Source organism: Pleurodeles waltl, chromosome 9, assembly GCF_031143425.1.
Source record: "Pleurodeles waltl isolate 20211129_DDA chromosome 9, aPleWal1.hap1.20221129, whole genome shotgun sequence".
In the NCBI taxonomy this organism is placed as follows: Eukaryota; Metazoa; Chordata; class Amphibia; order Caudata; family Salamandridae; genus Pleurodeles; species Pleurodeles waltl.
In genome coordinates, this window is record NC_090448.1 from 976,698,401 (window position 1) to 976,714,364 (window position 15,964).

General features: G+C 41.5%; 1 protein-coding gene across 4 annotated transcripts in view; it reads right to left on the reverse strand.

The window, feature by feature from the left end:
• The window catches only part of CIPC (CLOCK interacting pacemaker), a 242,607-nt gene that overhangs the window by 108,643 nt on the left and 118,000 nt on the right, over positions 1-15,964 (reverse strand). For all 4 annotated transcript variants that reach the window (XM_069208432.1, XM_069208430.1, XM_069208429.1 and 1 more), the window contains exon 2: positions 15,023-15,207. In XM_069208432.1, coding sequence (XP_069064533.1) covers positions 15,023-15,158 — 136 coding nt within the window. In that variant the 5' untranslated portion in view covers positions 15,159-15,207. The remainder of the gene's footprint in view (positions 1-15,022; positions 15,208-15,964) is intronic.

A 15,964-nucleotide genomic window follows, 5' to 3' on the forward strand; every position in this document is an offset into this window, starting at 1 on the left:
CCAACAGCGGAGGATGCTGCTTCTCTCACCTGGCAGCCAAAGCCTGGAACAACCTTCCCCTGTACCTCAGGAAAAACAGATTGCTCCGAAGATTTTAAACAGGACCCAAGATATGGCTATTCAAATTAAGAGTACTGCGAAGCAGCTACCAACTCCAGAGCTTTGAGACAATCATGGGTGATTTGCTGTGCTTTATAAGTCCTGATCGAATGATTAGACATAATGGCTCTTACCACAATTCAAATAGCATAGTCTGGATTCCTTTAGAAGGCTAATGAGATTGATGTTTGCTTCTGAAAGACATTTAGGAATTTGGGATGTCTGAGGTACAGAAGATATAGGTGTTATTAAAGGAATGAATATTGATTCACTAAATTTTCCTTCCATTTGCATCCAATACGTTCCATCAGAGTAGCAGGGGCCTCTGCAAAATTGTGACGACAATAATATAGCCTAAGTGGCCAAAAAATGTGGGGATTATGTTGTTCCAATAATGTAAATCCAAACATTACATAGTTGGGTAACGCTATACAACCAAAGGCTACCAACTACATAGGATTGCCTAAAATGTGTATAACATTATTGTAATTAAATCTACAATGCCAGAAGATAAAGAGAGATCCATCAACAGTCTGAACTTGTTCTGAGGTTTTTTTTTTTGCTATACAAGTGGGAATCTGCAATCTTTGAGCCAGATTTAAAACTATGTATGGAGCCCTAGATACAAAGTCCAGCAGCACTGGCACCGAGATAGCCTCTCTATACCCAAGGCAAAGAGGATTCTGCTGAATGAATAATTGGGATTTTGAACTTTTGGAGGAGTTGAAGAAACCTAGGCAATGACATAAGAGCTACCTGTCCTTTCCCCCCCATTATGTAGGAAATGCCTTTGCTTGTCAAAAATCCCATCCTAGTCTTATTATAAAATCTTTAACCAACTGCCGTGAGTCAGTACATAGTCCAGGCCCTCTAATAAAACTTTGTTAAAAAAAAAAATATATATATATAATAATAATAATAATAATAATTGTTCAGAGATTTTCATTTTTGAATCATTAGAGAAGTAATTAAGCTTGGGTAGACATTGCTAATTGCAGCCAATTTTTTCTGGATGGGATTCTTAAGACCGCTGGTGTAATGCAGTGATGTAATATTTCAGGAACCATGAGACCTATATACTTCTTTTTTTTTTATGTCAAAACGTGGGTTTTGAGGGTCAAGTAGTCTTCTAGAGACTAGAAAAACTAAAGAGAACAACCCCTCCTCCATTTTTCAAAATGGCGGTTCTATAATGATATGCATTAGCCATCAAATTGGTAATTTATTTTAATATTCTTTTTGTTTCATGTTTTCCGTTGATTCAAATTCGTAAACATGTGCGAAGCAGGTGGTAGCAGAGGATCTTTAACTCCTGACAGAGTGTTGCTAACTACAAAATCTGAGGACTCATTCAACAAAGAAAAATGTGTCATATGACAAACTAATCCGAAAGAAGAGCCAACATCAACTGCGCTGTACAGAAGAGAGTTAGAGATGCTGCAGAAATATAGCAAGACGAAGCACAAAAAAAAGATTTAAACTGATGGGTGAAGAGGATCAAATATGTTATCATTGTAACAAGTGCTACAAGTCGTATACAATGGAAAAAAAGCCTGGAAAAAAATTGACAAAAAAAATTGCACAAATCAGTGAATCACCACAAGAATCCAACTCTTCAGAGAAAGCGATGACAACCAAACCCATTGCCCATACACCTAACCAATGACTACTCCTTATCCACCAACAACTGATCAGAAAGGAGAGGGTCTTCAATGTGTTATCTGTGGTTCAGCCAGGACAAGGGCCAAAGGGATTAACGAAAGAACGAAGTACAGAGTATGCGAGTCTCAAAGGGCAAACATGTTTTTATCTGCAGCTAGTTTCCTCCAAAATTAAGTTTTCAGCCAAGCAGCTGATCTAAACAGCAAAGTGAATGTATTTGCAGCAGATTTGTATCCCCACCCGAACTGCATGGGTGCATGCATTTGAAAATATGAGTGTATAATGGGCTCTCAGCAGCAACGCAACTACCAGCCGTCAGATAAGCTTGCACTCTTTGAAAAAATAAATTAAGTTTTACAGCCATTCTTGAGCGCTGGCTACGAGTTCACACTCAGTAATATCAGAGAAATAATGGTCAGCATTGATAAAACTGTATTGATCCATAAAGATAAAATTACGATTTTTCTGGTGAGAATGTAGAATGACAGAATTCGTTTTTATTCGTCTAACAAAAAGAATGAGTCACTTATGGTGTTCTCAGTTGATCTGAGTCCTGAAGTTCTTGCTGCCAAAATAAGATCTCAGGATGCAGTAAAATCAGCAGGAACCATTTTAAGAAACGTCCTGAAAGATTTAGATTTTGGACTTAATGACCAATTTTGTGATGGCCCAGAGCTCTGCAAATCATGGGACTCAAAATGAATGCCTGATTTTGTCTTACCAGTTTTTACATCATTGTTTATGATCAGAAAAGCAAAACTGTTATAAATTAAGGCTCTTGAGTTCTGAAGAGAAGCCAACAACATTGATGATGGTTTCGAAAATATAAGCGAAGAAGTGGCAGACAATCCCATGAACAGAAAGGCTTATGCTGTGCAAATGTAGTCTTTTTCAAGTCATTTTTTAAAGAAATTACATCATGGCAAAAAGAAAACTCTGCTACACATGGTGACTGCCTATGCATCTATGACAAGTGCAAAAGTAGAGCGCTAATCACTTCAATGAATAGGATTGGTGCATCAAAAAGTTATAATGAAATAGTACGGAGCTGGAACTTGTTAGCAGCTCATGCTGTAAAATCTTGTAAATCCTACAGCACACCACTTCCAAATCACTTTACTAGGAAAGGATTTACAATTGCTGCTCTTGATAATTTTGACTTCTGAAGACAGCTCCTCTTCGTCTGGAACATCTAACACATGATAAGACTATGGTGCTTTTTCAAGACTGTACTAATGAAGTAGCAGCAGGAGAACAATCTGTGTCAGCTGTAGGCATAAACAAACAAAGCTGCAGACTTATAACCCAACTCCCTTGCCAACGTGTGCAAAAATCACTACAAGCCATCAACACATCCCGGTCTACTCGAAAGTTTCAAAGTGGCTGAGAACATGGATCCTATTCTACCTGATGCTGAGGTCCCCAAAGCCCAAATCGGTGCAGACTGAAGGATGAAGAAAAGCCAGGTCCTCAGTGGGCTGGAATCCATGCCCTGATCTCCCAGAATACTGTCCCACTGAAGACGTTTGGGTTTTTACCAGTAACACAATCTACAGTCACAAACTACGCAACAGTATACACAGCTCTAAAAAAAAATTCTAATTGTGCGTGCTCAGCTTGAAGATCAGCCTATCATGGCAATTTTCTGTGATAAAGGTGTTTTCTGTACTGTAGATTACATTTTTATGAGCAATCCAGTAGAACTGAATGATCTTTATCCAATGACAGACGTTTTCCACATGACAAAAGTTGAATTGTGCAGGAAGTTGTCTCAGTAATTGTGACATAGACTATGCACTTGTTAAGACAGAAATCTTTGGAAGCAAAACTGTCCAGTCAGTATGTAGCAGAACTCATTATGTTTGTTTGTTTCAAGGTATGCTCATCATATCTGAGGTTATAGAAACATTGCGTTGGAATGCATTCTGGAACAAGACTGACGAATTAGGTTTTGCATGGCTTATCTCAGAAGTGAACAAGGCACAGGGAGCACTTCATTCAAAAGACATAATGCAAAGCCAGGCAACATTCAATAGACATTTCAAAATCAGAAAACAAAGTTTATAGAGTTTGTCAAAGATTGCGAAGAAAAATCATAACTTTGCAAGTACTGTGGAAATATTTTACACATCATAGCTCTAGTGAAAAACTTGGTACATGCTGTTTGGGAAGGTGATTGGGAGCTGCACGTGAAGACTGTGGAGTCACTGATTGTGTTTCATGAATTTGATTGCATGAACAACCTGAGCTATGGGGTCCTAGTAATTGGAAAGAGTGAAGAAGCTAGAGGTGGAAAAACCATACCTCTACAGAAAATTCATCCAAAGACGTTTTGTGGTGAAAGACAGTTAGGGAAGATTCAATGCTGTGGCTCCAGAAATAGAACTGGAACAGGCGATCCAGAGATCACAGAAAATGGAATTGTTGGTCAGATACATAAAAGTGAATATGTTGCTCAATGGGCGATGATCTACCATGAAGTCCTTTTTTTTATTTTCAATGTTTTCGGAGAGATGACGAATTAAAAATTAATGGATCATTTCACCATAAACTTGTGGGAAAGAGAGGGGGAACGTTTTGATAAACATGTTGACAACCTTCATTTCATGCAGCAGCAAGGAAACCCCTTTGAAATGACAGTGCCTGTGCGACTGCACAACTCCATGACCAACCAATATGTGGATAACGATATAAAGACACGTCTACTAAATGTCCTGGAACACAGTTCAAAGCTATACGCAGAACAGGTTTGTATTAGAAGAGAAAAAGCTGTTTGACAATCATGAAAGCTAAACTTTGACGCTTTAATTGCCACTGTAAGAGTTTCATCCAGCCAGTCACTACAAAACTTGTTACAAAAAACAGCTTTCGCAAGCACAGGAGATGAATGTAGCAAACAAAAGGGGTGAATTTATCAAGGACATTCTGTCACATGATCTTCTTCCAACAAATGCATTATTTGATGGAGATGCTGCAAGCAAACCAGTGCAGGACAAACCTGTACAAGAGCTCGAAAAAAAACTTTCCCCTGAAGAATTTCAGTTCGAAAATGTGTCCTCATTGAAAACTGCTGTTGTGGACTTTATTTCATAATTATGAATGGTGAAGATTTCATTCATGCAAAACTTCGGAGAGGTCGTTCAGACTGTTCTACAGATATCAAAGTCAGTGCGCAACTTGCAAGAACTGCACATTGTCTTTGACAGTTATCTTGAACTATCTATCAAATAAGGTGAGCGAATCAGACGAATGTCTGCAAGTGGAACAATTGACCTTGCCTGCATCAAACATTTAACACCTATACACGTGCAACTTGATAAACTCTGGTCATCAACATAGAACAAGATGAACTTGGAGATATTAACTCGCCAAAACATTGCTGATGCTTCAGTGAACACTGAATTTCCAATTATTGCAAGTGGAATGATTGTCAATGAGGAGTTGGTCCCTGCAGAGAGATATTCAAAAGGTACGGGCCATACTGTTTAAGAACTTAGGGTCAGCTGTAGCAAAGCGTTTTTCCCATTCTGTGTCAATGGGAAAATGTGTTCGTACATATGGCCCTTAATAGCCAACCTTCATCTTGTGCCACATGTTGAGTGGGTTGTTTGAAATGGTTCCAAACGAGTCGTTGTACTGTCAAATGACACCGATATTATTGTGCTTCTTAGATTTGTTGCAATGTCCACATGTCAAGGATTGTCAGAGTTACGCATACGTTATGGAACAGGCCAGGAAAGACACTTAATCCCACTTCATATTGTGTACAATAAACTTGACCCAGAGGTGCCCAGTGTTTTTTTTTTTTTACACATCAAGGCACAAATTCCTACAGGCGATGACATTGAGCAAACTTGGAACTTTAACTGTAGAACCTGTGAAGTTTCTAAAAGGAGTTGCTGAGACAGAAGTGTCGCCCACACTCACTAGTTTTTTCTTAGGTCCAGTGAGTCCTAGTTGAGTAGGAGGTGAGGGACTTGTTACGCTAAGGAGCTATCGCCCAGTCTTCTCTCCAACCCAGGGTTTTTTCTAAGCAACATCTTTCTGGTACAGAAACGAAATGGAGGCCATCACCTGGAGATCAACCTCGGGGATTTCAATGGATGACTAGTTCACAGTTATTGCAAGATGGAGGGCATCCATCTCCTTAGCGACCTCCAGAAGATTGAAAGGTTCACCTCGACCTCAAGGACACGTATTTAATTGCTTCCATCTTGGCGCCTCATCGCAGATTTCTGAAATCCTGTGGAGCAGTCAAGTATTCGAGCTCCAAATTCTTCTTTCTTGCGCCAGCACTGTGGTGCTTCACCAAGGTGTTCATTGCAGCAATAGAGACCCTTCGAGCTCAGGGCTGCCACTTTATTATCTACTTGGATTATCTTCTCCTAATGAACCACTGCCCGCTCCAGCTGGCGGAACAGCTGCAGACAACAATCCATTTACTGGAAAACTTGGAGTTTGCAATAAACAAGCAAGTCCCTTCTGACCCCGTCCAAACAGACAAGGTTTTTGGGTTTGGTCATCAATTACTCAGACAGAACCCAGAATCTGCCCTCACAGAAGATGGCAAAAATTTGAAGAGAGCTGAAGCACACCCTATCTCGTCCATCAACGCCCCTGCGCAAGGTGGCTCGGGTGGTAGGACTCCTACTGTTGTCCATGCAAACGATCTTCCCACGTCCCCTGCAATAGAAAGCCCTTCAGAGATTCAAAACATTTGAATTCCGCAAGGGCGTCCAATACCCAGTGAAGGTTTCTCTGACGGAGGTTTGGGAAGAGATGCTTTGTTGCCTCACCTACATGGAGGCGTGGAATTGCAGAGCCATTTTCGGTTCCGATCCGGATATAATCACAGAGTCAGACGCCAACAAATCCGGATGGGAGGCTAGATGTGGGAACTCCTTCGCAGGAGGAAAGTGGTCTGAGGCAGAACAGAAACTCCCAATCAAGTGCCTGGAATTAACAGCAGGTTGTATTGCAGTCTGATGCTGGACCAAGGAAAAAGGTGAATTGCTGTGCCCTCCTAAAGATAGACAATATGTTGGTGGTCAAAAATATCAATCATCTGGGAGGCCCCAGATCGAAATTTCTGGAGGACGTGGCCAAGGACTTTTTTGTCTATGCCGCAACATATTGGTCACGGCGGAGAACCTTCCTGGGGTCTCCAAACGAAGTGGCGGACCGGTCCCCAAGAGAATGGTCAGACACGAGCCAGTGGCAATTAGACCAGCAAGTCTTCCACCAGATCAGCAACTGGTGGGGTACGTTCAAGGTGGACCTCTTTGCATCACGCTTTGACCAGCAGGTGGAACGCTTCTTCAGCTGGAAGCTGGATGCACTGGCGATGGACACTTTCTTACAGGATTGGACAGGGGTGCGAGGGTACGTCTTCCCTCCATTTGCGATGATCATGAAATTGTCAACTCTGGTGAGGCGTCAGCAGGTATGAGTAGCCCTCATCACACCCTACTGGGAGGTCATAAGTTTAGTTGAAAGGTCTTCTAGAACTTTATTGGGATTTTGCAATCAGTCTACCCCATGCTCCAGATATCCTTAAGGGTCCTCTAGGAAATCCTCACCCATTAGTCTTTCAAGGCCGACTACCACTCATGTCATTGAGGATTACAGGGAAAGATAGTGTCCCAAGAATTTCAGGAGAGGCTGACAGGATGTTGGCCACAGCATGGACAGACAGTAACAGTAAACAATATAAATCGGCATGGTTGAGATAGGCTAGTTGGTGTGTACAAAAATGTTGTGATACCTTGGGGTCTGACACTGTCCAGATCTTGAATTTTTTGGCATACCTTGCTTTGCAAGGACTGGCTTATGGGACGGTGAACACCTTCAGGTCAGTTATTTTAGCAGATTATATCTCAATCCAGGTCTATCAGGTCGGAGAACATCCCTTGGTTTGCAAACTGTTGAAAGGTGTCCGTCTCTCCTTGCACGAGAACCAAGAAAATCTGCTTTATGGGATGTTAACTAGGTCTTGCACCACTTTGAAATAATTGGCCAAGAAACGATTTTCTCTCTTGTTAACAGATCTCTGCTAAACTGGCTATGCTATTATGTCTTATTTCCCATTGTAGAGTTTTGGATGAACCAGCCTTTGATCGGACAGGATAGGTGTTCGCCCAGAGGGCATGACTTTCCATATTTCCCGCCAGACAAAATCCAATTCACGGACGACTTCCTACCTGGCTTTTGTTATGTTGCCTACGTTGTGATTGGAAAAAAAGTGCTTGGAAACCTGCAAGAGCAGGACGATAGAGTTTAGGCCTCAAGGCAAAACAACTGTTGATATCGCTTAAAGAAACCTTTCATAGGGGTGTCTTCTCCAACAATTGTGAAATGGATCTGAAATATCATGCAAGAAGCTGCATTGAAGTGTCACAATTTGGCACTCATTCAGTGAGAGATGCCATGGCTTCCAAGGAATTAAATGTGGATGCCCGCTTGGCAGATATTCTTAATGCAGCTGATTGATCCATGTTCAAACGGTTTTACCTCAAACTGGTCTTGGATATGGAGTCTTTAGTGACTGACAAGCTTTGAACAAGCATAGTCATCGCATCCAGTCCAGACATAGAATGAAACATTTCTGATCATTCCTAACAGAAAGTTTCAATTCTATTAAGGACACGGAAGGGAGGACTATTCCCACCCATGGTTTCTGGGGCTACTGCCCACCTTGTGTGACCATACTCAGCTCACGATGCCTTCAGTCCAGAAGCAGGTTTCATTGTAAGGTAGAAGTATCAAGTGTTTTTTCTGTTGGTTACAGAGGTGGGATTTTCATCTGTTTTTCTGCTTGGAGATTTTTTCTCCCAGGGGTGTGGATACAAAAAAAAAAAAAAAAAAAAAAAACAGCGCGACCAAATACTATAGAAATCCATGTGTCCTCTAAAATAATATACTTGTCCAACTTTCTACTTAATTATATGAGATAGGCAAGGTGAAAAAAAACAGTTTTGTCTTCTCACTCGACTTGCCACTTCTAGTTTCACTGCTCTTCCTCCAGTTTTTCACAAAATAGGCCCCATTCCTTATAGCGCTCCATTTTTCTTTCTACAGGTTTCATATGCCTTTCTTCTCCACTCTCCTATGACGGGCTAATCCTATGCCCCACTCTCCACTGTCTCACCAAGGGCTCCATGCTGGTCTCCAACTCCTCCACTTTTCCACCATCATCTGCATGCCCCTTTTCTACCCACTCTCACAATGTGTTCTACCCCTTTCTGAACTTGTTAGCTGCCCACTCTCTTGGTTTCCAGTCTCTCGCAACAGGCTGCGTGATTCTTCTCATGCACTCTCACCACAGGCTCCATATCACTAGCCATTCCACACACTGATCACATGACCTTTAGCAGCCGGTGAGATGTCCTTGGTCAGTGTAAACGGTGTGTGCAGTGCCCAACTTCCTCATCCAGTAGGCCTATAGACTTAGTCTCACTGACGTCCCTGCAGCGTTGTATTGTGCTGTACAATTGATGCCAGACATATACACTTCTACTAAATTGTACAAATGAAGTAAATTAAAGACTACAGCCAAACGTCCATGTTTGTACTTGAAACATATTAATGCTAAAACAAAAATGTGTACAGTAATGCTGCTCTATTTTTTTTGGGACTATGCACTCTTAAAGCAAAATGTAATGCATATTACTGTCTGTGCTCTACAAAAAAAACTGTGCATGGTTAATTAGGCTTTGTTTCCTAGTCTCATTCTGCATTGCATTTCCCACTGACTGTGCTATTGTGAGAGAGCCATGGCCACTGGAATTATGTGGCAGAAAAAGACCAAATTATGCAGCAAGAAAGGGTAAACTATGTGTCATAAAGCAGCACGTTTTGAAGCAGAATTGTTCTAGTAGTTTGCCATGTTTACGTATTTTAATGCTGTGAGGGCAAAGGCTTCACCACATTAATATTAGATCAAAGTACAGTAATCAGCAACTAAAAGGTGACCTGCCTCTGCGCGACAAAAGGCCTGCCAATGCATGACAGCAAGTGGTTAACGTTTTAGTAACTGTGGATCCGTTTCACCAAGATATTTTTGGTGAACATATGCACACTATGTAGTTCAGCTCATTCGGAATTATGAGGATGTGTCACAGAATCACTTAATTCTGGTAGTCCTTGAGACATCCAATGGGTCTTATTTTTAAAGTTCAGACTAAAAAAGTAGTTGAAGGTTGCTCTTCGAAAAGTTAAGGGCCAGTAATGAACACACAATTTCCTCTGAAATTAACGAGCAGCCACGAACAGTGACAGCTTATATTATGAGTTGGGGAATGATACTCTAGCCTTCCCCAGGTTAGCTCTTGGGAACATTTCTATTTCTGTATAATGAGACAGGCAGTTGTAGCCGTGTGCCCCCGTTTACCAAGAAATTTACTTGGGCGAGGGGTACATTATCTATTTCAATTAGCTTGTGATACCAAAAGCTGACTTGAACGTAAAGGTGTGATTTGAGAGCAGTGTTCAATGTCTGTGTATGTGTTTACAAAGAGAAGGCTTGCATGGCTGCCATGTTTACCAGGTGCATGAGTGACTAGTGAGTCCTGTCCCAGTTTTTTCTTAGAATGCTGTCACTTGTAGTCCTACTTTTAAACTGGGTGAAATAAGACTACAAGTCCCAGGATTCTAAGAAAGCAACGGTCTTGCATGCATCTGGGAAACTCCGAAACTATGAACTTGTATAGTGCGTGCAGTCAGATTAACTGAGGAGGCCCGTTGCGGTAAAGGAAGAATTGGGGGTATTTCTAATAGCTCAAAGAAGTTATTTTCAGCATGCAGAAGTAATGTGTTTGGCTCTGCATTACATCAAACAGGCCTCTCTGATTACCATTTGATTTTTGTTATTTTGGTTGCTGCAATGCAACTGTTGATTTATGTATTCTTGGATATTTCCTCAGCCTCATTCGCTCCTTTCTATCAAACAGCCCTAGAAACACAGACCAATAGAAAGTTCTCACCTGATGTGTGAAAAAAAGGAGTTGCGTTATGAAGGAGTCCAAATGTAAGTTTGGTGAGCTGCAGTGATGTCGAGACCGTGTGATGTACATCTCTGGAATAGTGTACCTCTTTTCCGTGCTCGTCGTTTTAGGTCATTCAGACAGGAATGGGGTGTTTCTGTTATTACTCTACACAGCCATTGGCAGACAGCACCCCCTACTGAGCCCATCCTGCTTCAAGTGTTTCTCCAGGTAATATTTGCTAATATGAACTAATGTTTTACCTGTGCAAGGATTCCTTCTCGCACCGCCATACCACACTTTGCGGCCGTGACGAACGATGTGAGATTCTAAGAGCACAGGATTCATTCAGGAAATTGCGTCTGCCTTCAGTCCCTGGCTACCAACCAATCAAAAACATTTCCTAGTATTCACAAGACCTTTTTTGACATCTGTGTTTGGCTGCGAGCATAACGGTGACGATCTCACCCCGTTTACCATAATTACGGTTAAGAAAAAGTTTTTTAAAAATCCCACATCAAAAACGAAGGGAAAAAGAATGTCTACTTGTCCACTGGACAAACAGACATTAAAAGCTCTTGTCCCTGACCCCAATGAATTTGTCCTGGGCGTCATGCAATATACATTCCTTAACCCTGTTCTCCTTTCAGATGCTCATGTAGAAGACTGAGACTGCTATGACCTCTTTCATGTCATTATCTGGGTTTCCCTATGTTAGGATACCTATCTCAGTAAGTGTCTTGTATTTCAGGTTCGAACATTAATAAAGGAGAATAAGAAACCTACAAGGACTGCCTCATGTTGCAGGAATGAAAAAGGAGGAGTGGCTCATTATAATGGACTATTGAGACTGTGATTGGTTAAAAATGTGTAGTTTCATTCCTGTGGTTTGGTGAGAAAGGTTGTAGTATTCATGTTGAAGTCTACTGGAGATAAATAAAGGTTGGAAAGTTCAGCATAATCGTAGCCTCCATGTCCTTAACAGGACAGAAAATGTCCGTTATGAATGCTAGGAAATGTTTCATTCCAGGAGTCACACAGAAGGTAGAGCAGGCAGTGTACCCTTCCCCGCTGCTGCCTGATGAACCATACTCTTGGACGGCTGCTGTGAGCACAATCCTTCCTGCCAAGCCATCGATCGTCACACACAGCCGGGCCACTGGAGTCATAAAAGGAATAAAAATCTTTTTCTCATAGGTACCACTTCTACAGTCCCATTGTTCAGCAGGGCATCAACACTACTCTCCAAAAGAGAGGCATGTGCCAAAGAGCACGTCCCATTAAAGGAGGACAGTAAGGGTACGGCATTGATCCTGCAGACTAGCTGGAAGCCTCAGTGATCAGTCATAATCGTCTCCCTATATTTCAAACAAGCATTTGCAATGTAATGGGTCTCGCGTATGCTCGAGTTAGAGCTATTAGCATTGTAAACGCTTTACTGGGCTTTTCTTGCCACATAAATTGAAAATGAAAAGTAAAACAGTTGATATAAGCAAGCCGATTCAAAGCGCCACGGCCATCACGAGCTTGAAGCAACACAAAAGGAAAAATAAGTTCACTCGCAGTCAAACTTATCGGCAAACGTGCAATTATCCATGTAACAAGGTCAAATGCCAAGGCGGTAACAAAACTGCCCCAAGGAGGGACAAATGCAAAGCATTTATCAATGATAACAAAGGATTTTTGAAAGGCAAGCCCGTGATAGTGATGGGCATGTTTAAAAGCCCACAGATAGATTACAACACGTCAGAGCGCTTGCGCGCTCAACCTAAAAGGGTCAAATGACTCAAAGAGTTCTTCCATCTGGGCTAACTGCTGGACCCTAGGAAGAGGACCTTCTCAACGCTTTTCATCAAAACATGGGCTAAGCTTCTCTTTTCCCACCCAGATGACATCAGATGACTTTAAATGCTTTGAACTAGGCTTCTCCAATGAGTAGCTAGTGAGCTACAGGTAGCTCTCCAGCTGCCTGCAAGTAGTTATCCTGTGTCCAGCCCAGTCAGATAAATTAGAAACTTATATATGTATGAATATATGTATAGCACAATTTAAGAGTGTGTATTTGAAATTAAAATGTGTGTATTTTCAGAATTCATATTCTGAGGTTCAGAGTAAACAAGGTTGGAATTCCAGTAAATATGCAACACTGGCATTTGAGTGATAATAATCAAACCGTGTGAGGGAAACTTTTACTAGTGTTATTAACTTGGCAAAAGGGGAACTGCAGCTGGGGCCGTTATGTTGCGGCATTCCACATTGACCATGCATATTTACGTTACTGCTAGCACCCTTGCCTGATGCACAGAGGTTTTCACTACTGGTAGTCTTGCATATGGTGGGCACTAATACAATCTTCTCTAATGTGGTTACTATTACATTTCTAATAATGTTAGTAGTTCAGGAAAAATTTCATTGAACACAAGTAGCTCTTACTGCCGAAAAGGTTGGAGCCCTCTGCTATGAACGCAATGCAGAAGTAGCTCCGAGAACGGAGTCTGAGTCAGCGTCACAGATGTCACAGACCAGAGGGAGCTGCTTCTTAGATGCCGAGCTGAGCATCTCGACCCTTAGTCAGAACCACCAGTCACTATATCCGCAGCAGCAGCTCGCCTTTGGACAATAACCGAGAGGGTACCAGAGCTGTCCTGAGCAAACCCAGCATGGAAAGCCGAAAGTCCTTGATCTGCACAGGATCACCCATGCAGTCATAAGTTCTGGTTTCATCTGTTTCAATGTCAGGATTTTCCCTGATGATGAGGAAGAGTCCAGCCATCGGGGAATGTTGTCTAAAAAGGAACAGATCTGGAAATAGACCATTTCCTCAAGAGAAAAGACGACATTTCCGAATTCACTTTTTATGTTTTCAGAGGGACATCCTCTAGGAAACCTTTCCAGCTCAGGAGACTTACCTAAAGGAGAACACAGAACTATTTGGCCTGTTCCTGAGACAAATGATGAAAAACAGCGTGTATTCCCACTCATTGATTGACACTGGATAAAAGAATGTAAGTCTCAGGCCAACGGATCCTGACTGGATTTGAGACTGCACATGCAGATGCCATGTGGGTCTGACAAGGGCATCTTCTTGAGGCATCTGCAACAGTGATTAAACCCTGAAATTTTAGGAGATATTTGTCCTACAGGACCAAAGCAATAAAAGGAACATATTGAGTGCCTTTTGGCAGCCAGTATACCCCGATGTCGTCACATCCAGCAGATGGAGTCACTGCTAAATCCGAATGGCACCACATGGCAACAGTGAAGCACTATCCTGGGGGATAAGTTTCCAGACCACTCTGGAGGATATCCATAAGAACAATTTTAAAATTGCCTACATACTTTAAATCAACAGAGTGCGTACATTGTTTTTTTTTTTTTTTAAAGAGATGTGCTACTGATCTTTTCATACTGAAACCAGTTCTAGTGCTCTTATACTCCATAAAGAAACATTTAACCAAGTGTAGGGGCACTTGATGCTTTGACTTTCCACACTGTACACGATGTTGCATTTTAGAAGCAGCCTAGGATTTTTCAGACCAAGTAACAGGTTATTAAATTTGCTTTTAAGGTTTGTCCAGAGAATTTGGTTTACCATTACAACTATTTTTAGATGCACCGGTGATTTGTTTCCATTATGCAGATGAGTCAATAGAACTCTCATTTTTAAGTCTATTTCTTCCAAAAGGCTGGTTTGACTTTACGCATTAGGATTGAGTAATCATGTAGAAATCATGGGGCCTTTATAAAGTGAAATGAACATGCGTAACTTATATAATTACTTGGCTGCACGTGCATGACTTAGATACTCCTCTCTCTCCACAAAGGTACTTCACCAGACTTGCACACTAGTCGACACAAGCTCTAGATACCAGGGTGTACAAGAAAATGCAGGCAAATCCTTTCAAGCTGCAGTGCAACAGGAAACAGGCTCCAGGGGTACCAGGTTCGCTGAATTTATCCATGTACCGAATGCATTCTTTATGGAAGGTAATATTAAATAGGCTAAAAGCTAGTTCTTATATATAAATGATTTACTTCTTAACTCTGGAGATGTTCAAATGTTTGCATTTACCTGTTTCTGAATTATTCTGCAGACCTCAAACAAACCAAAGGAGACTCTGAAAATAGCAGTAACTCAGCGGAGGGACTAGTCAAACATGGCAAACACCCTTTCAACAAAACAGAAATACACTGCATATCCCACATCGGCCCCCACATACAACAACTTGTATCAGTGAACATGAAGAAACACAAATATTTATTGGTTTAGCGTCATTAACCTGAAAACCCAGAGTCCTTGTCTGATTCAGCGGTTGCCATTCCAAGATAAAGTGCTCGCTGCTTCATCCTTGGAAGCCTGCTCAGCCTGCTCTGTGCACTCTTATGACCTCCCGCGGCGAGTTGCTCTCCCTCCATGGCTCAGTGGAAAAACACCTTAGACAAGCAGCTCACATCCTCACGATTGCTTTGAAAGAGAAAATGATATCACTGATTAGTGCGAACATTGAGTACCTGAATGAGCCCAGGTGAGTGGCTGGGCGGTCATGAAATACAAATCAAGAGGTGAGCCATACAGACATAAGAATATTTGGTTACATCTAAGCCCTTCTTGTGGTTTCACTGTGTGGCTTTGTCTCCGTCACGTGTGCTCAAAGGCACATGTTCTGAAAACATACTGGTGCATAATCTGGCAGCCAACAGTGTGCATGAGCAAAAGAGGTTTGGTTCACCACAAAAAACAAGAAAAGAAAAAGAAAAGAAAACCGTGAGCAGGAAATTGGTATGGAACAAAAACACCACTTAATAGGTATGTTAACAGCAGGTAAGAAGTTTGAACAAGACAACCAGGCCATTCAGTGGCCTTGGCAGTACTCTATGTACAGAAGCACTGACCCACTCTGCTAATGGGCGAGATTCACAAAAGGTGGGACGTCAAATAAACATACTCTTACTTTAATATATATATTTTTTTTAATTAAAATAATTCCAAAGGACTCATGGAAGCTGCGACTTTTGCAAATGCACACAAATATGCAAAACCATTCATGCATAAAGAAAAACAGGCGAAAAATGATTTGAGCTTTGTTAATTTTAGTTTCCTTAGGGAGAACATTCATCCCAGCAATTACACCATTTGACCTACACTTCCAACAATATTGGGGCGGCTCTCTATCCATTATATTCACCCAACAACGTGCACGTTTGTGGATGTTTACCAAATC